General features: G+C 33.8%; 2 protein-coding genes across 3 annotated transcripts in view; one reads left to right on the top strand and one right to left on the bottom strand.

The window, feature by feature from the left end:
• LOC146531860 (phospholipid-transporting ATPase ABCA3-like) overlaps nucleotides 1-19,417 on the top strand; it is a 33,206-nt gene extending 13,789 nt beyond the window's left edge. The window contains exons 12-33 of one of the 2 annotated variants that reach the window (XM_085197646.1): nucleotides 356-510; nucleotides 1,620-1,847; nucleotides 2,131-2,269; nucleotides 2,768-3,017; nucleotides 3,241-3,299; nucleotides 4,065-4,177; nucleotides 5,247-5,481; nucleotides 6,106-6,188; nucleotides 6,929-7,124; nucleotides 7,997-8,218; nucleotides 8,817-8,939; nucleotides 9,916-10,068; nucleotides 10,592-10,683; nucleotides 10,838-10,982; nucleotides 11,116-11,229; nucleotides 11,815-11,948; nucleotides 12,901-13,048; nucleotides 14,381-14,585; nucleotides 14,920-15,089; nucleotides 17,011-17,100; nucleotides 18,249-18,334; nucleotides 18,983-19,417. In XM_085197646.1, the coding sequence (XP_085053772.1) occupies nucleotides 356-510; nucleotides 1,620-1,847; nucleotides 2,131-2,269; nucleotides 2,768-3,017; nucleotides 3,241-3,299; nucleotides 4,065-4,177; nucleotides 5,247-5,481; nucleotides 6,106-6,188; nucleotides 6,929-7,124; nucleotides 7,997-8,218; nucleotides 8,817-8,939; nucleotides 9,916-10,068; nucleotides 10,592-10,683; nucleotides 10,838-10,982; nucleotides 11,116-11,229; nucleotides 11,815-11,948; nucleotides 12,901-13,048; nucleotides 14,381-14,585; nucleotides 14,920-15,089; nucleotides 17,011-17,100; nucleotides 18,249-18,334; nucleotides 18,983-19,165 (3,323 nt within the window). In that variant the 3' untranslated portion in view covers nucleotides 19,166-19,417. The remainder of the gene's footprint in view (nucleotides 1-355; nucleotides 511-1,619; nucleotides 1,848-2,130; nucleotides 2,270-2,767; nucleotides 3,018-3,240; nucleotides 3,300-4,064; nucleotides 4,178-5,246; nucleotides 5,482-6,105; nucleotides 6,189-6,928; nucleotides 7,125-7,996; nucleotides 8,219-8,816; nucleotides 8,940-9,915; nucleotides 10,069-10,591; nucleotides 10,684-10,837; nucleotides 10,983-11,115; nucleotides 11,230-11,814; nucleotides 11,949-12,900; nucleotides 13,049-14,380; nucleotides 14,586-14,919; nucleotides 15,090-17,010; nucleotides 17,101-18,248; nucleotides 18,335-18,982) is intronic. The other variant, XM_085197647.1, reaches the window with a different exon arrangement.
• Nucleotides 19,418-24,538: 5,121 nt separating this feature from the next.
• LOC146531859 (UMP-CMP kinase-like) lies at nucleotides 24,539-25,911 on the bottom strand. Its single transcript, XM_085197651.1, has one exon. The coding sequence runs from the start codon at nucleotides 25,812-25,814 to the stop codon at nucleotides 25,179-25,181; it is 636 nt and encodes a 211-aa protein (XP_085053777.1). The 5' UTR covers nucleotides 25,815-25,911; the 3' UTR covers nucleotides 24,539-25,178.
• Between the last annotated feature and the right edge of the window lie 404 nt (nucleotides 25,912-26,315).

Below are 26,315 nucleotides of genomic sequence, written 5' to 3'. Positions count from 1 at the left end.
ATATATATATTCTAGACCAGTCGTGGCGCCGGAGGAATAGCGTGCGACTGTCATCGCGACAGGTTGTGGGTTCGATTCCCATTCGAGGAAATGAAATATTTAATGTTTTCATTTCGCTCTAGTAAGTAATAAGGCAGGGCAGGGCGTTGAGTATCGGCTAGGCAATAAGCGATGGCTCGAGATTTCGGCAAAAAGTGGGAAACAGAAGCCGTAATGGGAACGGAGTGTCTTAACTCTAGGTTGCCAGGTTCCCTCTGTCAACTCTGTCATATACGGGATACAGCGTGGACTAAAAAACCCATTTAACATAGTTTGGAATAAATATCATAGAATCGATATTTTTCATTGTTTCTAGGCATGTTAAAACCTACGGAAGGCAAGGTGTATGTAGAAGGTTTTGATACGGACACGCAGAAAGAAGAAATGCGAAAATATCTTGGACTATGCCCACAACATAATTTGTTCTTCAAAGATCTCACTGTTTTGGAGCATGTTATATTCTTTACCATGGTATGATGTTGATTTCTTTCTATAACATTATATTATTTATCTATTATTTACTGGATTTTCATAACTAATATTAACAGGATGAAAAAATATGTCATGAATATCAACTGAATTTAATAATGAATTTAATAATTTTATTAAGTTATTACTTAAATTATTAATAATTTGATTATTACATACTAACCTACTACTATTATTACATACTACTAATTGGCTTTGGGCACTCGCTACCGACCGCGCAGGGTGGATTGTATTCGACCTTATTGTAGCGAATGGATTGTACTGTAGCAATTGGTTGGTTCGCCCTTTTGCTAACTTCACATTTTGAACTGAACAGAATTACCATCGTCGCCTGTAGGGTCTTCTGATTCAATGGTCTTATAATATTTCACCGTAACGCACACAGAATCAAATTTTGGTCCCTATGTCGGAAGGGAATGCAGATCTCCTGGGCGTTCCGCTCTTCGCCTCGAGCTTTACTTTGGATAACCAAATGATATTCCGAGGTGATAGAGCTTAATGCCCAAGATCTACGTTATTATTCACGCGATCCCGAAGAAAGTCGATTACCTGCTTGAACACTGGCGTCCCTTAAGGCTGTATGCTGTCCCTTATACCGATTCTGTTCTGAAATCTGCAGTTTTCTCAGAGGATACTAGCATTCATTGCTACAATTATAGCAACATAACTATAGAGAAATTTTTCGAGAAATTCCACTTATATGTGTATATTATGTGTTGAAGTATTTCGTTTGAATTCCTGCTACGGAATTCTCCAATTGCACAGTTTGTCACAAACTTATACAATTTCCACCACCTATATATGTGTGGCCTGGCACTTCACTACTATGTGATTTGTCCTTTCACATGTGACCAACTGTAGAATGGCTGTGAACTACCTGGTAGCAGTGTTTGTGGGTGCAATATGACACGGGTGCCTTCAAAAACTGAGTCTATCTGCACCTAAAAGACCAGCAACGCACTTACAACTCCTCTAATGCTAGATGAGTTTGTAGCTCCTCAATACAAAAAAATGCACAAATAATATTATCAACCTTATTTATTATAAGTAAAAATTTAAGTATTTAGTTTTAAAACGATTTCTATTGACAGATCAAAGGCATACCCTACGGCAAAGCCAAGGAGTCATCGACGAAGCTTTTAGAACAGCTGAACCTCGGCAACAAGCTGCAGGAGCGCAGCAACAACCTGTCAGGCGGCATGAAGCGGCGCCTGCAGCTGGCGTGCGCGCTGGCGGGAGACGCTCGCGTGCTCGTGCTGGATGAGCCCACCTCCGGCCTCGACGTGGAGACCAGGCGCGAGCTGTGGGACCTTTTGCTGGTGAGTACTGTTACTACTTCTGTGACAGCTGCACCTCGGCAACAAGCTCGAGCATGCCTTATAGCTCAATTGTGAGACTAAGTATGAGGAGGGATGTTAAGTAGTGAGACTGCCTGGGCAGGCAGTTCAACCAGTTACCTGGTTTACCATTGATGTACTAAGGCAGGCCCAGCATAGACCCCGACCTATCACGTAATATCACATATGGCCAGCTAAAAGAGCCACCTACCCCACCTCGTCGTTGGACTGAAAAAAATATAATAAAACAAAATTTTCCTCACAGTCGTTGAGCGGCTCACGCACGGTGCTGCTGAGCACGCACTTCATGGAGGAGGCGGAGGCGCTGGGGGAGCGCGTGGCGGCGCTGCGCGGCGGCCGCCTGCAGTGCCGCGCCACCACCATGCGCCTCAAGCGGGCTATAGGTCATTTCATTATTTCTCTCTTATTATAGCTTCACGTTATATCCCGCTTTTACAAGAGTAAGTAAAGAGAACCTATTGTGACGACATGACTTTCCCCAAACAGTGCTAAATTCTCGAGGCGGAACTCAACGGTACGCTTTCCCTTCAAGAGTGAAATAATAATAATATTAAATATACCATTCTTACACACACATATGTGCTTCTGTGCGACAGCGCCTCAGCTTAGCGTTTTTTTTTTATATTTCTGCTTGTTTTCTATTCATCAATTCATTATCATGTATTTTACTAATAAGATATAAAGATGTTAAGAAAGTTTAGCCATCTAAAATTTTAAGTTGTAAGTGTAATAATAATTTAATTTTTTCCCGAATGGGTATCGAACCCCTCGACATCACTTTAAAAATACACGAAACTAAAAAATAAATTCTTATTACATAGATAATATAATTATTTTTGTGAATAAACAATAGTATAATAATTTTATACAATATGTTTTAGGAAGTGGCTACCGTCTCTCCTTCACAACTATAGGTCTACCCAACGAGCCGGCGCTAACCGCCGCCATCATGTCAGTTATTCCAGAAGCTTCTCTCAAAGAAACCTCACTGAATTCCATTTCATACAATTTGCCCGCGAAATACAGTGACAAGTTCCCCAAACTGTTCAACCTCCTGGAATCTAAGAGATCTGAGCTTGGTATTAATACTATTGGTGTTGGAGTGTCTACTCTGGAGGAAGTGTTCTTGAAGTAAGGATAATTTTATTTATATATACATTTATTTTTAGAATGTTTAGATGTTAGCAAAATATGTCCTTAAATTTGAATTTATTTTAAATGATTCAGTGTATAAGAAAATTTTATGTTTCATATTAGATGAAGAATTAATGATAATTTTGGATTTATCTTTTCTTTTTAAAATATATTTTGTTTATTTAATGATCATTTTACTTTTTATATATTTAATTTCTAGGCTATGTAGCGATATTACCACCTCATTTACTGATGACACGGTTGATGGAGAAACTGAAGGTAGTTATTGATTATACTTATAAAATTTATAATACATATTTTAGAAGGTAATCGTGGCAGAGCGGCACAGTGAATGACTGTGACGTGATAGTTGTGAGTTCAATTCGCACTCGAAAATAATAACATTCTTCTCCTCGTTCAAGTAACAAGCGCGGCATTGAGTTCCGGCACTCAATACACTTTCGGAAATTTAATGAAAAGTAGTAAGTTTAATGGAAAATGAGGTGACGTAAAACTAAGTATCTATGCCTACCCTGCTACTCCTATGCGGGATATAGCATGATTTTTTAAAAAAAAATTTGTGATTAAAAGGTTTATTATATTTTAATAAGGTAATTCCACACGTAGGAAAGAAAATATATACTATAACATATGGCACAGCGCTTGGACGGTTTCCAACAGACGCGGGTTCAAGTCCCTCTACGTTTAAATTTTTATACATTATCAAAATTAGTATAGCATGAAATTAATAAAAAAATAATAATAAACCTTCCATTTAAAAAGATAAGTAAAAAGTGACACATCATAAACATCTTATGTCTTACACAGTTATTTAATAAATAAATAAGTAAATAAATAAATAAATAAAATGTTATTATTCTTGTTTTTTTATATTTAGGTTACTGCTGCATCCCGCATAGGGCATGGTAAGCAGAGGGACCCTGGGAGCCCAGTGTTCATAACACACTTCCGTTCCCCGCTTTCCACCGAAAAGGTATTGCGGGTTTGTATACATAGATCAGTTATATGTTTTTTATTTTTCAGAACCTGAACAGAAGTATGTTACCGGATTCCATCTGTACATACAGCAATTTATGGTTCTTTTAAAGAGGCAATTTAAATATTTATGGTCGAAGAAAATGTCATTCATTGTTATGGTGAGTTTTATATAAGTTCTTTTTTTTCCTCCAATTTCGAGCTATATGCACATAGCAATGGAGGAGGCAGGACCTATAGTTAAAATAAATAGTTTTCCTCTATTTTGCTTTAGCTCGGCTTAGGCACTGCGTATTAAGCGGAACCTAACGCCGCGCTTCGTACCACCAGCCATCGCATTTACAGTTATACGTTGCAACCTGTGCGCCACAATAGTTTCAATGTTTATTATGAATATATTTTATAAAATAAGAACTAATATTATTATTAAAATACATACGTAATACTATTAACGTATATTTACTAAAAGAATGCAAATGTTCTCATATTATTTGACTATATGTGGTGGTTGTACGTTCAAATCTCTCAAATCATATGCTTTTAAATTATTCTATATTGTCCTATATATGTCTGTGAAGATATTGAGTTCTGAAGACAATGTTTTTATCAATATATCTTAATATGAAGGAGACGACTAAACAATGATCGTTCGTCCGATTCTCATTTGAGAGGATAAATTTTTTTTTCATTAAAAAGTAAAGCGTGGCTTTGATTTCTACTACTCAAAACGTGACTAGACACGTATACATTTTGGTTTTTCTTAGCGGTACATTTAAGTTTTTCTAAGAAACCCTTCTTACATCTTACAACTCTGATACCCGTCAGAGTTGTAAGATCAACGAGAAAATAAGTAAAAAAGTTGACAAATTGTAAACATGAATTTGTAATAATTTTTTTACTATGAAATTCCTATATATTTGAACTTTTCGGATTCTTTTATTGTAAATTCTTCAATATATATGTCAAACTTCATAACTGTAGATCCAACGGACATCTTATAGGTTTTGATATCGAGGCAAATTACTAACCAAAAGCAGCGATAACGATCTTTAGCTCATATCTTTTGAATACTGAGTAATCTTCATATTTTCTAGACTCAAAAATTTGATATTAATTTCAGCTTGCTGTCACCACGCGATCTTTAGATTCTTAACATGCCTTGACAGAAGGATAAAATGGAACCCTAAAAAAATTTTTTATAATAACTATCATTATTTTTCCTAATTTTAGCAAGTAGTAGCGCCGATCCTTGTTATAATGTCATTTACACTGATAACGAATAACAGTTTCGCCAACCTCCCAGAGGCCAAAGGAAACCAAACTCTCGCCATGGATTTAAACATGTATGAACCGATGACTGATAGAAGAGCTCTTTATAGTGTTAATTCTAATGAATATAACATAGATAATGTAAAGAAAAGAAATCCAAAAGTTGCCTTTGAAAAAGCAGATAACGTTGCTAAAGGTCAGTTTCTTTTGAAAAATTGGTTGTTTTTTTTTTGGTATTTTTATTGTTCAATTTGAGATAGGGGGTTTCACTCAGATCTCTGGTATATATAGATATATGGTGCTTGCGTAGTTCCAATGAGTTCCAAGGAGTTCCTATGGGTACAGAATAGGTCCTGGTTGATGTTGACAATTTGTAATGGACTACGGCTGCACATGTCGAAGAGATTCTACACTGATTATGTACAATGCGTTATATAATAGCATGTAATCTTAAAAAAACAAAACGCTTTTGTGCTTTTGTTCTAAATTCGGGAGATGATCATAGGCACAGTGAGATATATACACTACTGCACGATAGTCGTGATCTCATAGCCTTTTTCGATAAATGTATTAATTAAATAATATAACACACAAAATTTTCAAACTTTCAAAATTAATAACAAGATTATTATATAACAAGATTTTTTTTTGTATTTTAAATAGAGAAGTCATTTTCAACATAATATTTTTGAAATTACAAAATAAACCAAAATGATGTGCTTCCTGTCAATTTATTTAAAATGGCGCGACAGCTAACATAAACAATTATTATCATATTTACTGTTGGATGTATTATTTTTAATTATATTTATGCTTACAGCGGTACTTCGCGTTGGAACCAAAGATACAATGGAGTACAATAAATATTTGGTTGGTGTCGAACTAAACGATACAGATGCCAAAGTAAGTATCTATTTACTGTCAATTCTATCGTATCTACTGAAAACGTTATAATTTCAGCTTCACGCTGTATCTCGCACTCAGCAATGCAGCAAAGTCTAGTGTTAGGACACTCCGAACCCCACATTCCATAGAATTTTTCGAAGCAATGCGTATTGAGTGGCGGAACTCAACGCCGGGCCTTTGCCTTGTTAGCAGAGCGAAGAAATGAAAATATTAATATAAAATAGTTCATTCCCTCGAGTGGGGATCGAACCCACAACCGTCGAGTTATAGTTGTCGCACTTGTGTCCCTTGTGTCCCTGGCATCCTTATTATAATATCATTCACACTGATAACGATTAGCAGTTTCTTTTTGCCCCTGGCACAAAGGACACGTACAACGGCATTGTGCCCCTGGGTCACGACGTCCCCAATTTAAAATTCCCTCTGCCTACCCTGCTATGTGCGTGAAGCTAAAAGAAGTATTGTTAGAAGTTTTGTGTAAAAAAAGTGGATGCTTTAAAGTCAGAAAAGGAAGTAATCAGCATCATTGTGATCGAATGTTTACTATTATTTAATGTAATTATATAGAATCTATTTTCGACAAATATATATATATATATATATATAATATATATATATTATATATATATATATATATATATATATATATATATATATTATATATATATATATATATAAATATCTATGTTTATATTTATAAAATGCTTTTACAAATCAACAATAACATAATTTTACAGATATTATTCACCACTGTAGTGCGTCACGCGGCACCGGTGGCTTTGAACCTGCTATCCAACTTGCTTGCCTCACGCAATGGACACACAATCACAACATATAATGATCCCGCATATGAATACCAGCAAAGAGAAACGAAGAAAAAAGAACCAAAAAATACTGGTCTTGTAGGCTTATGGTCATTCATACTTGCTTTCAGTAAGTATTCAGAGTGTTTTTGTCATCACCACTTTAAATAAATGCACACTTTTAACTACTCTATAAAAGCCTTATACAATTAAAACCAAAGAGATTTTGCCGAAAATAAAAAAGTTATTTTTTCAAACAAAATAATTAATAAAATTATCTTTGTATAATGAAACACCGTTTGTAAAGAATGATGCGCATAGACAACATCGCACACGACTCATTCACAAAATGGCGGCGAGGTTGAACGTTGAATTGCGTAAAATAGAGTAGATTTTTCTTCTTTAAAAAGTTTATGTTAGGCTCTCTTGTACAATCAATATTATCATAATGTAATAAGATCTTTGATTTTCACGATTATTACACATTTTAAACGAAACTATTTAATCGCGTTTACATGTTGTTTCATTTAATGTGACCCCAGACTACTGCCAAGGGTCCGAAACGTCGGTTCAAAGGGTTTCGGTTGGGGTTAGGGTGTCGGTTCGATTGGTTAAAAGGTACTTTAACACAATTATAAGGACACAGCATTTTTTTGAGAGGCTGTTAATGATTACAACACATTAAGTAGTTATTATCAAACTTTAACTTTATGTTTCATTCTGTTTAGTATGACGCTAAGAAAAAAAAACTAATAGAAATATAATATTCCACTGTAATATTAGATGCCAGTTGTGGCGCAGTAAGTGTGACTAGACGCGACCGGTTGTGGGTTCGATCCCCACTCAAGGAAATGGAATGTTTACTTAAATTGATATTTCCGTTTCGTTCTGGTGTCGAGGCAAAGCGCGGCGTTGAGTTCCGCCACTGGGTAACGGTAGGGTTCCTTCGCCTACCCTGCTGTGCGCGGGATATAGTGTGAAGCTGATTTTGTTTTTTCACAGTTATATTAACAACGCTGGTGAACAGCGTGTCGTTGCCGTGCAAGGAGCGCGTGTCGGGCGCGCGCCACCTGCACGTGATGGCGGGATGCTCGCCCGCGCTGCACTGGATCGTCACGCTGTTCACGCACACCGTGCTGCACACCCTGGCCCTCGTGCTGCCCACCGTCATTCTCGCCGCTGCCCTCGACCAGGACGGCACCATCGATCAGGTGGACTTCTTGGGTGAGTGAGTGGTGTGATGCAAGTGATCGCGCTAGAGCAGTACGGCACCATCAATCAGGGGAATGTATTATTCAATGTAGTGCTCGATACTGTCGACTCACATCAAAGATGATGTAAGCTGCTGACATAGCACTCATCGACGAGAACCAACTGATACTGGAGCGTAATGTGAACCTCTGGAAGGGTACGCTTGAGAACTAAATGTGTCGAAGACTGAATACATGGCCTGCGGGAGCCCGGTCTCGAGCACTACTGGATTAATGCCAGGAGGAAGAGGACATTTGCTACTTTAGATTTAAAGTTTTATTATTTATTTTTTTGCTTCTAGCAATTTTTTTTTTGTAAACAGAGGGCACTCAGTGTTAAGACATTCCGTTTCCATTTAGAGACTTCCGTTTCCGTTACCATTTAAAGTGTATTATATTAAAATTAATTTATCAATCATTTTCCTGCTACAGTAGATAAAGCGCGGATGTTTGTCCCTCAACACGCAAAATTACTCATATACTGCGATGCGTGGGGTACGGAGAATCTGAACACTAGTTTCCCTCTGCCTGATAATCTTTTCCCGTAAAACACATAAATTTCATTATTTCAGGTGTACTTGCCTTCATAATAATATTGGGTATCATGGCTTTCCTCAGTCTCATCTACCTAGTGAGTTTCATCTTCGGTGAACGAGGCGCCGGGATCACTTTGATCGGGATTATTGTGGTTTTCGGTAGGATTTTTAATTTATAATTCCATTATATCGTCGGCGTCAGTGCGGGAATACGTTTGTTACAGTCGACTGTAAAAACACACATGAATTCAATGCCATTTAAAACAAGTACTGAGATCATACTGTTTTAACAACCAAAAATGATAAGAGCCACTGTCGAGTTCCTTGCTTTTCAATAGAACTACCACCCGAGCTGGTGGTAGCTTCTTGTGGGTGTGGGTTTGACACTACTGACACTTCTATATAACTTGAGGACTCGAAACTAATTGTAATATCATAATTGAATATATAATAGAATAGAATATTTTTTATAGCACACGCAAAAAAAAGACAAAATTAAAAATATAAAATAAAAAAAGAAAAAGAAAAACATGTAAAGGCGGTCTTATTGCTTCAAGCAATCTCTCGTTAGACTTTTAACTTTGAATAATATTTAAATGAGTCAATATGGCAAAAACACATAATTAGACCTTTTTTTGTAGATTATTATATTGTCCTACAAGAATATATATTGGCTTTTATACGAATAATATTTGATTAATCATAAGAAAATTTCGAATGAAAAAACAATACATGCAGTATTGGTTTTTTTTTATTTATATTATATTATATAAAATCGAGATGAGACCTCTTAATATAAAACTTAAGAGATGCCTTTTTAAAAGTGTTCAGTGTCCAGAACAATATTTTTACTATAATATACCTAATATATATACCTACACATGTTAAAACTTAAAAATAATATAAATAAAAACTTATAAATAATATTAAACAGATAAGGACACAACTAATTTAATTGTTTATAGAATTCCACTGTATTATGTTGCTTATTTTATTACTTTATATAAATATCGCAACTCAACGCCCAATATCTCGAATTCAGGTGGAAAGCGGATAATGAAGTGTCTTGGCTCTACGTTCTCTTTGCCTACCTGCCACATTCGTGATTTAAAAGCAAAATAATAATATGTTTCAGGTTTTATATGCCCACTGCTTACTCAAATACCAAGAAGTGACAGTACGAAAACCTTATATTTCTTCTTGGACACATCCAGTTATCTGATGCCGCCTCAAGCATTTTCTATGTCAGTGATATATGCGTCTGCAATTGCAACAGGGAATGTTACACGTGAGTAAATTTAAAACATACGAGGGGCTTTTAATGTATTATAGATATTGGTACGAAAAACAAAAATTAACCTAAAAATATTTTTATTTTTTAATGTAGTCCCCCGTAAGTCAGTGCATTTGTTACATTGTGATACACACATTTATTGCTACCTTCAGCTCTTTATCATCAAGAAGATTTTCTTTTCAAATTTGGAAACAAATAATAATCACTATTCCCTATTCATCCATCACATGAGACAAAAAGTTAACAACAAAAAGTAAACATTCATAATTCATTAGTTCCAATAAATTACATTTTTTAAAGTTTAATAACTTCACTGTGATAGTATTTCATTGTACCTATATATTTTTAATTTATTTTTTATATATGAATAATATTTTTTTCTCTAATATGAATGAAATTTTTATATCTTAACCGGATTAATATCGTATATCGCGAAAACTTAGTTTCCAAAAATATACAATATACGCCACTAATCTGATTAAAGAGTTTATTTTTATAATAAATATTATTATTACAGCTGACGCTCCGCGACGAAGTTATTTGACTTTCGGCGACTATTCTCCAGGACTGTACGTGCTTATGTTGTTCGTACAATTTATAGTTTTTATGGTAAATATATTGAAAAGTATTATGTTACCATAATTTAATAATAAATATTAAAATTTATTTTCGAGATAGAATTTATAGAACAGCAGGTTCCCTCCGTCTACCCTGCTGTATGCGGAATATAGCGTGAATCTGATTTTTTTAATCTATTTTACAGACCCTGGTAATAATCACGGAGTGCGGCGTGTTCAACAGTTGTTGTGACCGTTTCTTTAACATACGCTACGTCCCTTCGACTCCTGCAAATGTAGACAGAATGGTCGCAGCGGAAAAGATATACGTTGATAAAGCTATTGGTTTACGTTAGTGTATTATTTTTTTAAATACAATATTTCCTTTTTTTTCTGTATAACAATATGAGTATAAGTAGGATAATTTAGTGTTAGGGTTATCTGTTTTATTTACATTTATACCTATAATTGTTTATGTTTACAGCCCCCAAGCAGATTCAAGACGCCATGTTAGTAAACGACTTACATAAAAACTACCCGAGTCTGTTACGCCAGTCCTGTAACGCGGTAAAAGGCATTAGCTTCTCGGTTAAACCAGGTGATTACTTAAAATCTTTATAATTAACTTAAAATTTATTTACTGTTGTTGTTTTACTATGATTTGTAGGACTTGGATCGTACGTGCCTTTCTTGTTCGTGTAGTTTTTTAAAGTAACTCATTACCTTTTCCTCAGAATATAGTAGTTCCGACAGCTCCTAACACTACTCCTGGTACTTTTGGATAGTGGGTCGTGTTGAGTTGACTCAGTGGGTTGAGTTGAAAGTTGACTATATGGCTCAATGCCAATTAGATGTTACAGTGTATGTGTGACTGAAGAACCGTTCCTAAGGTCATTTGTTTGAATATTCAATGTTCGGGTTGACTGTTGGTGGTCGGCGACCATGTTCATTGTGGTGCAATTAGAGTTGGTTTCGTAATGTCCTTATCTCATCTCTGTTGAAAATAGTCATTAATCATTAATCGAATCGAATAGTATTTCGAAATAATAATGAATCTTGTCTTACTGGAGTTTTTTTTTGTCGAATAATGTTCGAGAGTAATCGCAACAAACATCCGTTTTCACATTCTTTCACATTTATAATATTAATAAAATAGATAAAATTAAGATATAATATTTGACAGGTGAATGTTTCGGTTTGCTTGGCGTCAACGGTGCGGGCAAGTCAACTACCTTCAAAATGCTCACTGCCTTGGAGTGTCCCACCAGAGGGTCTATATTCGCCAACGGACACTTTATGAAGATGATTTCTGGAGCGGTGATTAGAATACTGCTGTTTTATTTAGTCTTAGAGGGGCAGAGACGCAAAGTGTGCTGCAAAATCACTGGTTGTGGGTTCGCTTCCCACTCGAGGGAAGGAAATACTTATTTAAAATTTATATTTTCATTTCGTCGCTCTGGCGTCAAGACAAAGGGAATATTCAGAATATTCCGCCACTCAACACGCAATGCCTACAGATTTCGGTGGAAAGTGGGGAACAGAGTGTTTTAACACTATGTTCTCTCAGCCTACCCTGCCGTGTGCAGGATACAACGTGAATCTGATTTATTTATAATTATTTATTTTGTCTTATGTTTAGTCAGTCAGTAGTTCAGTCTGTGATACGCTTATTTGTACCAGAGGAACCTGTTAAACATAATGCGCGTTGCCATAGCAACTTGTATGTCACTTTATATAAATATAGATACTATAAATATTAAAATTTTCTCCAGTCCGCTAGACGGCTGCAAGCCGAGGTTCGAGTCCTGCAGGGGGCGCCCTTACAGTTGTCGACTTCCTCACACGCAGCCACATAGCGCCTGAATTTCTTCAGGGACAGAGTACCCCTCTCCTCCTCGGTGTCGCTGTAAAAGCCAATAGGGCTTACAACATTAACCTCATGATCGAAAAAAAAATCTATTTTTTAGTTCGGGACTGGAACTTGACTGAACTTTCTGCACTTTTCTATCTTTTATACTTTATAATATTGTATAATATTTGAATGGTTGCCTGTAAGAGATCACTCATAGTGATAAGCCGTTATTGTACGTAATATAATGTTAACTCAACATGTATTTAAATACATGTACTGTACTGTAATATACATACTTAAGTGATGACTTATTAAATGTTTTATGTCCAATAGAATTATTAACGGGTTAGTTATTGCTATTATTAACGGATTAATGGTAAGCAAACTCTCTGTAATTATTGTTATTTTGATGTCTAGTATCTCCGCTCTCTGGGCTATTGTCCGCAAACGCAAGCTTTGGACGACTTCCTGTCGGGACGCGACAACATCGTGCTGCTCTTAACTCTGCGCGGTGTAGCGCCCGATCAACTTAAGGAACAAGCCGACCATTGGATTAGTATTGTGGGTGAGTGAGGCAGTCTTATAGTACGGTCGACGAGTTATGTGCAGATTTATTTTTTCTTATTTTTGTACATTTTCTCCTGAGTGAATAAGACGCAAACATTTAGAAAGCCTTTAGGGTGGCCATGACTCATCGACCGAACTGTACTTTATACGGTTCTACATAATGTTTTAATTTTAGTTTTGATTCTTTAAGGTTTTGGAAAGACAACATACATATTTATTAACAATATAAATAGAGAAAATAAATTAGTTGTTTACTTTACTCAAAACAATCTTACTAAGTAAAAAATTGCTTTTAAGCCTTTGGAAGTAAATAATTCCGAAGTAAAAGATTTCCCTCAGTTTTCAGCCACAATTTACTGTATTTCGGTCAATCTTAAATATTTAAGAAGTATTATCTACGAACAGTACAATATCACATAATTTCTTTACACAGAAAGTAAAATCATTAATATAAAGTAGAAATAAAAGGAGACCCAGAATAAATACTTATGGAATCCTTCGAGAAGGTCCAGAAGATATTACATAATTAATATTCACCTTCTGGATTCTTAGATTTAAGTGCGAAGCAACGAATCAAGAGCTGCATCCTTTAGGCCTTAATAATATAGTTTTAATAACGAAGTTTTATGATTGACACAATCAAATCGTGCGTTACAAAAATGTTCTTTAGGAGTGCAGCACCTGCAACTGTACTTGACTTGCCTTTGATGATACTGTATTGCTCAAAAAAATAGTCTTTTAAATATTTTACTTAATCATGGAAGCACATGGATCGATTTGTAATTTTAAGAGTTATCAATTATTATATATCATTTAAATAACTGTGTCATATAAATAATAGTATCGATAGTACGTTCATTACAAGAGTCAAGGTCTAGGGGTAATTGTAATGTGGTGCCCTGAGAGAGGAATGTAAGCCGAGACTTTTAAATAAATACTACATGAGCTTACATATTAATATATATAATGATTAACAAATATGTTTAGTTACCATTATCTATTCATTCCGTCTCATAGTGAATACGGCGTTTAATGCTCCGTACCTTTATGACCTCCCGCTAGAGGTCATCGAGACTGTCGTGGCATAGTGGCAATGGCACACATGTGACTGTAAACGCGATCGTTGTAGGTTCAATTACCATTCGAGGGAATGAATTATTTAATATTTTTATTTCGTCGCTCTATACATAGTGCAGAAATTAGTTCCGCTACCCGAAAACGCAATGACTCAAAAATTCAACAGAGAGGAGGGAACAGAATGTCCTAAACACTAATTGCACCGCAAATAAGAATGTCGGGCTTTTTTAATTTATTTAGTTTCTACTCTCAGGTCTAGAGCGTTACGCTTCACGCGCGCTGTCGACGTACAGCGGTGGATGCGCGCGGCGTCTTAGCGCGGCCGCGGCGCTCTGCTGCGGCGTCTGCACGCTGCTGGATGAGCCCACGGCCGGCGTGGACGTGGCCGCGCGCCGCCGCCTATGGGCCGCCGTGCGCCGCGCCACTAGGATCAGGGCGCTGGTCGTGTGCTCGCACAGGTACGTGTGCGTGCGTGTGTGAGTGTGCGCGTAGTGCCTACACGCTGCTGGACGAGCCCAAGGCCGGCGTGGACGTGGCCGCGCGCCGCTACCCACCTGTGGGCCCATGACGAATTCTGCTTCCATACGAACGCCACCGTCATCCGATAAGAGATCAACCATAATTGCATTACACGTTAATTAATTCCTTACCTACTTTTTAGAAAATAACTTCCGAACTGCTGTATTAGTTTAATAATTTCTACTATCCTCGAATATAATGAAATTTGTGTGACTTAATTTATGAACGTATGAATCTTTCCTAAAATAATAAATCCCTTCCATAACTTTTCAGTATGGACGAAATGGAAGCCCTCTGCGGTCGTATAGCGATAATGTCCCACGGGCGAATCCGCGCTCTGGGCGAAGCGGCGGAGTTGCGCGCCGCTCACGGCGCTGGACACGCGCTCACGCTCAAACTGTACCACCGCCCGGCGCACGGCGCCGCCGCCGCCGATGTGGACGGTAGGGATCACAGTGTATATACTGTTTTTTTAGGTTCCCTGCATATAGAAGAGTAGACAGAGGGAACCTAGTATTTTGACACTCCGTCACCCGTGTTCCGTCTCCAAAACATACGTCTTATATGTCGGGTAGCAGTATTCAACGCCCCGCTTTCTCTTTATTATCAGAACGAGAAAATGAAAAAAGCGATTTTTTTTAAATACAATGACAATTTATATAATTCAAATATACTTTCGAATGATCGAAGGAAAATAGTAAATTAATTGTCGCTACCACCTGCGCGGAAAGCAGTTCTTAATTCAAATTTCTAAATATTCTTTATTCAAATAAGCTTTTGCAATCACTTTTGAACCATCAACATAAAGCTACCATCGGGTCCAAAGGCAATTTTAAATGCAAATAATAAAATTCCTTTAGTCTATATAATTTCACTTGTAAATCAACCTGTCCAGTTACAGTCGCACGCGCGTGCCCCTGCACCACGAAGATATTTTCCAATTTTGTACGATTCATATTTTAATTTTTTAATATGTAAATGGAAAATACTGTAGTATTTAATTATTTTTAAAGTTTAGTTGGGCTATTATGGTCCTTTCTAAATTGTTCCAGATCTTTAATGTGTAATTATGTAAAATGCCTATCGTGTAAACAACTTTTGCTTAGGCGACATTTAATCATTTCTTAAAGTGTACCTTGACTATGTGGTTGTTCATGAGATGTTCCAAACCATCAACTTTTATTAAAGCAGCTTGTCATTATTTCTTATACTTTAACTGAATTAATATACTTCCACATGAGAGTGGCAACTCTTCAGTATTATTGCTGAAGAGTTCCAGATCCTGTTCAGAGCTAATTAGCTATGTAATAAAAAATCCTTACTTTCATTTCATAGAACAGCGCCATGTTTGCTTTATGTCATTTCGGTTAAGATATTGATAAGCAGCTTAGGTTATATTAGGAAATCGAGAATGTACCTTCAACATCTCACTCTCTTAACGTTTTATAGATAAAACATGCGCTGACTAAAACACTCGCTCTAAGTGTGCATAGTACAAGTGGCGAATTACATACATAAATTTCATAAAGCATGTGGGTATTATGTACAAAGCATCTAAATTAACGAACGAGCCATGTTATTGAGTATAACGCAGGTTTAGGAGCAGGTAGGTCTTCTTTCCCCCTAAGTACTCCAGTTCATGCGAATATGGCTAAGATGACGACATACACATTACCCGTTAGGTGCTCCGTAGAAAGAGCTTCACATATTTCTCTCTAAAGGCGTGTACGGACGGTACGATACGGTGTATTTAGGTAATATGCACCTAAACCAATTTAAAATCAATTAATATTCCTTGTTTGCAGTTTTTTGATGCCATAATAGGAGCTGGATCGACGTATCAACGGTGGTCTATGACTATAGACTACTGTTGATCCGTCGACCGCGTTACAACCTGTATATATTTAATTAAATACACATATTAAAAACATTGACAAAGAATGTCATCGATCGAATTTGTTGTCGATATGAAAATTAAATAAAACATGCAGAAAAACTTAACTTATTATTTGACTAGTGTAAAGTAATTTCTAGACTTTTATATTGATATTTATGTACTTATTTAAAAATATCTCTATTGTGAAAAAAATAAAAAGTTTGCCTTAGGGTTTTTACCCTTAATGTTTTTCTGAATTAATATAAAATGACTCGAGTTAATGGAATAAAATTATTACCAAATTTAATTTTCATTTATACAAATTAGATTTCTATAAGGAATATAATTTTCATTGTATAATAAAAACATTCTTTCACTGTTATAATCGCAAATAATTATATCTAAATAATATAACAGGGAAAGAATGTTTTTATTATACAACGAAATTTATGTTCCTTGCAAACATGCTGGTCCGCAACTCCTTTTAGCTTCAGTGAATGAAAGTTGGTGGCCTCACATCTCTGGAACCCTCGCAAGAAAAATAGTGCGTGGATGCATGAAATGTATTCGTAAGAAAGGTAAAATATTTTCACCAGTTATGGGTAACTTGGGGCCTGAACACTTAAAGCCCACGTTTCCGTTTAGGAGGTCTGGAGGTGGTCAATTAATAAAATTATATATAACATATATTTGTATGGTGATTTTGAAAGCATAATTAATTTCACACTAAAATTTATTTGTATTCCACCTTATTCTCTACATTTTAATGATTTATGGATTTATGAAGTACGCCCGTGCAAGCACTAATTAGGCAATAGTGGACAATGCGAGGGTTACTTTTGAAGAGTTTAGCACATCTTTAATATTAAGCTCTCATTGTATCCCACGTGCTCAGGTCCTTTTGAACCCCTTAGTCCTACCCATTTCCTTATTGGCTGACTATTATAGGCCTAATATTTCCGACGAATTAAATACATACATGGTATGAAATGGACCAGACGTTTTGTAAAGCATGACGACTTGTTCGTTTTACAGCATTATTCTAGTTCATTTTACAGCAGTTTAGAAATATCGGTACTTGTTTTTTGAGTAAACAATTTACCTATTGATTTCTAATACTTTATTTAAACTAAATTTTTATTCTATTTATTTCCGTTTTGATTTTGCAATGTTAATTTTATTCAATTCTTATGCTGTTTCCCGCATGTAACAAACAGAGGGAAACTAGCGTGAAGACACTTGGTTCCCCACTTTCCCCCTAATTTGACAAACACTGCGTGTCAAATGGTGGAACTAACGACGCGGTTTATCTTTTACGAGTGAGAAAATGAAACTAAATCATTCTTAGGGGCATCGAACCGACAACTGTCACGTTTATAATCAGACGCTGTGCTGCCTTTTCTTACTATTCGATTTATTCAAAACTGTAATTAAAGTCAATGAATGTTTTTTTTACGTCTCCTGGTGACTTCATACATTTGAAATTGTGATAATAGTTTTGTCGTGACTAGTTAGTTTATCTATGACGAAGTAAATAATCTACCATGTAATATATCATTATGGCTTAATGGTTTTTGTATGACCATCTTATGATGCTACGAAATATAACTTGATTATAAGATCACTTTGTTGTCCGTCCGTCTGTCTATCTGTCAAGACCACTTATCTCAGGAACGCTGTAGGTCTGAATAGTTTTATGAACAATATTTTGTTTGGTTGCTTTCAGAACCAGACACTGCGATGACAGACCTAAACCATTTGAAAGCGACACTAAGAGAGAAGTTCAACTGCGAACTACGAGATGAACATTCGGTAAAATATATATTTTGACTTTATTTTTTTATCAGGGCGCGAAAATGAAAAGTTGAAATCGAACCGTCGCTTTTGCGTTACGACTGTGTGATGCTGAGCCACGATAAAATATTTGTCTGAATATACCAGATAAAAGTGGTTGGAAAAAAAATGTGGATGCAAATGTCTCTAATGCTAGACCAGAGAAGATATACATGATACATAATGCCAAAGAAAATAAAAGAGTTACATTTGTTTTACATTCATATAATTATTCACATTGAGTCTTTAGTAGTATTGAGTAGAGGTATCTAACACCCCAGTTTGCCAAAGCCAAAGTGGGTAATAAAGATTTAGAAGTAATAAAGATTTGCCGGCATCATCGAATATAGTCAAATGTTACACCACTATGGCGATTATTTTTCGCTTCTCACTGTATTCCGCATACAGCAGGTAGCTAGAGTGAAGCCTGTGCCAACCACTTCATTCCCATTTTACAGAACATTGCTTGCTGAGTTCTTAAAGTTTGCTGCGTATTGTATTGTTACCAGAGCAAAAAGACGAAAATAATTAATTCCACCGAGGTTAAAAAAGAAACCCTCAATCAACGGTAGTATTTTTTTGGTTATTTAATAAATAAAAAATATTAATAATTGATATTATTTCCAGACAACACTGCACTACCACATTAACGATACAATGACATATAGTGAGTTATTCGCTGCACTTGAAAGACTTAAAGAAAAGTTCCCCCATCTTGTAGAAGACTATTCGGTCACTGAAACTACGTTGGAAGAGGTCTTCCTTTCTTTCGCGAAAGAAGAAACTAATGAGGGACCCACGGCTGTTTAAAAAAGTACTTGAATTTCAGTCTCTTAGTATATTTCTTCTTTAATTACAAACTATAGTATAAACTTAATGTAACGTCACACAATTTAACGACAATATTTCTAAAGCCTCAAGATCACAATTTTATTGAAATTAAATTTCAATCTTGCAGCTGACTCAATAACGATTAAAAAAACTAAACTGTCGACTGATGTAAGGCCGAAAATACTAAGAAATAGTTTTTCAGTTTGCATATTTTTTTATTACCTTGCTTTTATTATATTATATTCAGGTACACTAAATATATGTCGTTGTTGTATGTAAAACGAAATATAGTTGTTGTTTTTCTTTTAATTCCATCTAAAAACCGCTCTCTATATAGTGTTGGTATTCAGTGTCGTTATACAAAGTTTATACTGTAAATAATATATTATAAGGCTGAGGCTCTAAGCGTTGAGGAATAAATTATTATTTTTCGTATTTATATTGACTTGATGTTTCTGTTCAGACTATAGTATAGTATTTTTAATTTTAATATTAATATTGCTAGTCAATCATAGAGACGATGATTTCAACTAATGAAAACCTAAATGAATGAAGGTGATAAGTTGAAACTTTAAGAAAAATTACAATTTTAAATATTTTCAAAATGCATAAGGTTTATTTAAATGCAGTGAAAGATTTTAAAATTAACGATTGTCTAATGTTAACATTTATAATATCATTCAAAGACTAAAAATTCAAAAAACACTGCAGCAATATATATTGCTAAGGTGATATCACCTTCATCATCTTCAATTTGTTTCTATGTAATGTATTTTTTAAATTTTGGTCATCACTCTATCTATCACTAATAATTCTTGTAGTAAATAATTCAAATTCAAAATATTATTTATTCAAATATACTTATGTCGTTCAATTGTCACCACAACCTGAGTGCAGCTCTAAATTTAAATTTTTAAAAATTCTTTATTCAAATGATATATTTTTGAATTGTCCAATAAACTGAAGTGAACTGTTCCAAAGGCAATTCTAAATTTAAATTCATAATATTCTTTGTTCAAATATACTTTTGCAAACTTTTGAATGATTGCACACCATCGTTCAATTGTTGTCACCACCTGAGTGCAGCTCTGTATTTAAATTTCTAAAAAATTTTTATTCAAGTTTTATACTTTTAAATCTTCCAATGAACTAAAGCGAACGGTTCCAAAAGACAATTGTAGATTCAAATTCATAATATTCTTTATTCAAATAGACTTTACACTTTTTGGAATGTCGAATGAACATGTCATTCACCATACAACAAACAAGGAAGTTCTGCTGAGAAAAACTGTCAACCAATTCATAGTTGCTTTTTTCGATGTAAAATTTACACTTATATATTAAATAAAATGATAGCTTGATGTTCAACCAAAATTACAATTTTTTTTATCCTTGTAATGAATAATAACATTCACTTGCAAACATTGTTTTTTTTTTTAAGTTTTATAACGCTACTGTTTTTTTATAATTGCAGTTTAATTAGGGCTTATTTATATATAAAATATTTTTAAAATGTTGTTAGCATTAGTAATGAAAATATTGTTATAAATACGCATAAAAATGTTAGGAGAATTGAACTGGCAACACTTGGCTTTCCGTCCAATCGTTCTAGCTAATTAGTTTATACGTAATAATATATATTCGGTCTTCGGGTATAAGTTCTTTATGCTGCTTTTCGCCGATATAAATTATTTATTAAAAAAAATAATTATTACATTATATCACGATATAAATGGTTTCTTAAGTTTTATGTGATTATTCGCAACAGTGTCCAAGATCAAACTCACTATTTATTTCGAAAAAGAATTGCAAATTTTATGTTCAAAAAAAAATGATTAGATTACAATTTGATTATCTAAACATGTCTGCTTATGGTGATAGACAGGTAACTTAAAGGATGTAAACCAGAACTCTTAATTTGTAGTGATTTATTATTATTTTTAATTCTTTTGTTTTGTCTTGACATCTAATGAAAGGTAAACATATAAAATTAGGATGGTAATAATATTTATAAAAAAATATATATTTTTAGCTTTTTCTTTTTTTCAGTAATTGTCATGATAGTGCCTTGAAAAGTTGATTTGTATTAAATGACAAGTTCAAACCCTACCTACTTTAAAGCCAAAAAATATACTAGCGTGTCACACACGTTATGATGTTAGTGTTCTTAGTCTCCCACATATACATAGTATTATTGTTTGTTATTACTTTAATGAATATTATAATATTGCTTTAAGCTACATTACATGAAAAAAAAAAACATTTTATTTTATTATAAGATTTCAATTTATTATTGAACAATCTATCTAATGTTTCAAAGACTGTTGCTTCTTCTTTATTTAAAAAAAAACAAACCAGTTTTTGACAATCTTTATTGATATATAATCTATAACGCTTTATACTAAGTAACTATTATATAATTTTTATGATTGCGTACCTCCAAAAGAAAAAACAGAACCCTTATAGGATCACTTTGTTGTCCGTCTGTCAAGGTTTTTTTCAGGAACGCCTAGAGGTATCGCGCTGAAATTTATATCAAATACTCACGTCTTACTGATGTCCCTTGCAAGAAAATCTAATTTAAATTCAATCAAAAGATACAGCCGTTTATGCCGTAAATTTTCAAAGCTCGCAAAGGCAAACCTGTGAACTCAGAATCGTGAAATTTGGTACGAAGCAACGCACAGACAAAGGAAAAATTGCGTAAGCGTTTATTTTTAGAGATATTTCATAGGAGACAAATCATTATAAAGTTATATTTGTCGTTCGTTTCACACAAATTTAAGTTTGTCAATTTTTATAAATTGTACTTCCCGTCGATCTACAATCCTGAAATTGATACAGAAGCCTCGGTGGGCGAGTCAAAGTCAAATTTAACCTGCTTTTTCTTTGGCTTCTGTAGTAATTATTTGTTGCTTATTCTGACTTGTATGTTAACCTATTATAGTACGTATATATTTGATATAAAAAAGTGCAACGTATGACGTCTATGTAAACAAAAAATGCTTGGCTTTCTAGTTAAAAATATGTAACGTAAGTGTACGAAAATGTTATTTAATTCAAATTCAAAATATTCTTTATTCAAATAAACTATAAAAGCACTTTTAAATCGTTGAGTTATAGCATTTATACAAAGAATATTTATAAAGAATTAAATTGTCTTACTATTGTCAGACAAATAGATAAGAGGTAATGAATGAAATGAGGAAATAAATATAATTTTTGGGACGACTGCTGTGGTTGTTGCTTCAATCCCCACTACAAGAAATTTTCCCTTCATTAACTTTCTATTAGTTCTGATGGACAAGGCGCCAGGTCACCTCTCGTATGAACAGTGAATTTTTAATAATTAGTAGCAACACAAATGTAAAGCATACATTATGAACATATTATAATGTGAGGTTTTAAAAACATTTTTATATTGTATGTTGGTAATGCGCATGTTACATTTGTGTAGCTCTTGCTATTTATTAATTATTAAAAAAATATTGTTTAAAAGTAAGCCATTTTCAATTTAAATCTAAAAGTGTTTATCTTAATTTTAATATAATTGAAACATTTGACTCTATTTTAGTTACCACCCCACTACTAAATATTATTATAAACTCACATTTATAAAATTAATTAAATAATTTATTTTGTATATACATATTTTGCATTATATATAGATAGATTTATGAATTTGCGAGTCAATGTTGTGACTGCTGTGTAGGATATACAAATTTAAAAAATCTACATTTGTGATCATAATAATTACCTTGATTTTACGTTTGAAGTTAAAAATACTAGCTGAAAGAACAAATAAAGACATATTAGAAACATTTAAGAGGCAAAAAGTATATCCAGTATTTTAAGCTAACATAATATATAATAACTGTAAAGCATTAGAATCTCATTTATTTTAATTTTCTATACATATCCTTATTTTTGCATATCTTACTTTTTTTACTTTATTGTTCTTTAAGTTAAAATTTTATAAAAAATTGTCATCATGAAACAGAAGAGGACAAATGTTTTTTTTTAATTTTCTATTGTATCTTGTTCAGCCATGAAATGTATATCAAACTACACTATTCAGAAATTATTTAATATTGTTCATTTATTGTGAGCATTTTATTTCTATTTTGTTACAATGAAAGGAAAATGTAACTTCCTTTGTATTATATATGACAATAGCTCCGAAAGACCATAATATGTTTCATATTATGAACCTATAATAATATATTTAACATTCCAATAATTATTAATTAAGTAATTATTTCATTATTATAATATTTTTTTTCAAGGATTTATTTAATTTAAATGATATTGCAACTAAGTTATTGAACACAATTTACAATCTTTTCCATGGGAACTAGAATCAAGACTGCAAGAATAATTCAATGAAACAAAAGTATTAGAGCTGTCCGTGCAAGTCCATTTCCGATTTATACATTTTTATCAATTTTAATTATTATACTTTGTTTGTCTTGTTCTTAAATAATTTAAAGTAATAGATTTTTCCTTATACATTAAAATATAAAAATAAAACAGTAAAATAAAAATATTTTATTGGATATGGAGATGATATTTAACAACTTGCTTAAAAAAATATTCAAATTAATGAAACTTGCACAGATACTGAATTGATAAATATTTTAATTTCATTACAAAGACTGATAGATTTTCACTTGAAAATAAGTTACCATCACCCGTTGAAAATAAATTTCCATTGGTCTGAAAATACCTTAATTATATATAATCATACCAATTTTTTATATAACATTTTTAATTTTATAGTTATTAAACTAGTATTCGGTGTTAAGTCTTTGTGTGCACTGCATATTTAAGAAACTATATTTTTTATTTTTTTTCACAAGTTGTGCTTTATACATTTAAGGAGTACTTATTTTTTTGTTCTTGCATTATTGTATAGGTTTTAATGCAAATTGCTTAATTATTTAAATAAAGATGGTGTATAATTCACGATTTTTTTATTTCCTTATGTCTGTATGTGATTTGAATGCCAAGTGTGTTTTGTTTCCTAATGCCCTTGCAAAATAAAAAATAAACATGCATTTCAACATTGAGGGTCATTTTAAATGTAAAAGGTAAAATACTTAATGAATAAGCTTTGTTTGAGGCTTCATACTGATATTAGATAGATTCAAAAACATGTGAAGGTTGTTTGTTCAATTCCCACTTATTGAAATGAGATATTTTGAATTCCTGGTGCTGATAACAAGGCAGTGTGTCTTAACCTTAGGTTCTCTCTGCTTACCCTGATGTGTGTGGGATTATAATGTGAAGGTAAAAAAATATAAGTAGGAATTAAATTTTATATGAAATTGAGTAATTAAAACAAGAAAAACATTAAGATTGGTTGTTTCAACTTTGGTCTTTATTTACATATTACACATATTTGCATGCTTATAAGAGAACTGTTTAACATACATACATATTAGATTTTTTTTACACATAAATGCAATTTTTAGATTTAATTTACAAATAATTTATCATGATTCAATAAAGCATTAATAATTAGGTAATTTTATCAATTCAGCTATCAGACATTACATTAGAGATAGTTGTATGGCAATCTTATTAAATAAATATGTTTTGTATAAATGCCCATGGCACTGAAATGTTTAACATCATCAAAAGCTATTAAAGCCAAGTGACAGGTAAGTTAGTAGTAAGTGACCTTTGATCATGATAATAAAAAAATAATGCATTTACTGCAAACTATGAAGGTCTAATGGTACACGACTTAGATAACCTTGCTGTGAGATTTGCTTATAATAAATAATTATACTATTTTCAATATTTTGAACTTTACATTTGAAATGCTTAAATATATATTTTTTTAATAATCTAAGTAAATTCTGCTCTGTTTTCGCTAGATATTATAAATAATGGTTACTGTTTCATTTTACCTAGCAAGGATAACTACTGGTTGTTTAAATTATTCTTAACATGACCCCTTATTGACCTACATTACATTGTACACAATTCAATTAGCTAAAATTTCTATTTTTTGAAAAACCTGTTTTACATCCTTGAAAACTTTTTCAGGAGGATTTTCAGAGTTAACCCTGCGTACCTGCCCCTGCACGTCGTAATGTTCTATAATGGGCATAGTATCGTTGAGATAAGTGTTAAACCTCTTCTTGAGGCTCTCGAGGTTATCATCTGACCGCCCGCTGCCGGCAGCCCCGCGGTTTAAACAACGTTGAGTGCACAACTCCCGCGAGCATTCGAAAAATAATACAAATAATAATTTCGCTTTATCTGACATCACTTTTTGCCATCCCTCTAAATTGTCTTTGTTACGCGGAAAGCCGTCAATCAGAAACTGAGTCTTCCCGGACTTCAACATAGCCTTATGTATGAGAGAGCATGTCACTTCCACCGGAACTATTTCCCCATTCCTTATCTTCTCCTCGATCATCTCCCCGTACTCGGAGCCAGGTCGCTGTCGTTCTTCTCGCAGTAAGTCCCCAGCGGAGAGATGGACGAACCCGAACTCCTTAGAAATGAGTGAACACTGAGTGCCCTTGCCGGCGCCGGGCGCCCCGAGCACGAACACTACTTCAGGCAACATTTTGTTAAAGCTACTAAAGAACCGCCGGAAGAAACCGTCCCACATGAAACTATGAGACTAAATGAATTTAATTTGTATTGTATCCACAAACATGCGCAAACTACAACCTTGAGCGGTTCGATTTTGACGTCGTCTAATGACATTAAAAGTGTTGCCCTCTTCAAGGTGATATAAGTATTTATTAACATTTTATTAAACCAATATGAATAAGCACACACAATCAGAAATAAAAGCACAATATTAGTGTAATAACGGCGTTATCACCACGGGTGATCTCATCCAGGCAAGATCAAAAAATAATATCTCAGGTTGGTATACAAATGTTCACTAAGTATGTGTATAATAAACTTACTTAAAAGTTACATGCTGTATATTATGTAATAATTTATTTATATAACTATTTTTAATATATGATGAACATATATTCGTAGAAAGATACATAAGAATAAATAAAAAATATTAACTTAAGTAAACATAATTACATACATACAAGTAAATGCTATAGTGATAGGATATTTATCTTTTTATCGCCAACTTTACTGATTA

The sequence above is a fragment of the Heliconius melpomene genome, chromosome 14, assembly GCF_056956725.1.
Source record: "Heliconius melpomene rosina isolate 202511_hmr_F chromosome 14, ASM5695672v1, whole genome shotgun sequence".
Lineage (NCBI taxonomy): Eukaryota > Metazoa > Arthropoda > Insecta > Lepidoptera > Nymphalidae > Heliconius > Heliconius melpomene.
This window is presented reverse-complemented; position numbering and strand designations above follow the sequence as displayed.

Coding starts and splice junctions, on each gene's coding strand:
- LOC146531859 (XM_085197651.1), bottom strand. CDS start 25,814: ATGTGGGACGGTTTCTTCCGGCGGTTCTTTAGTAGCTTTAACAAAATG.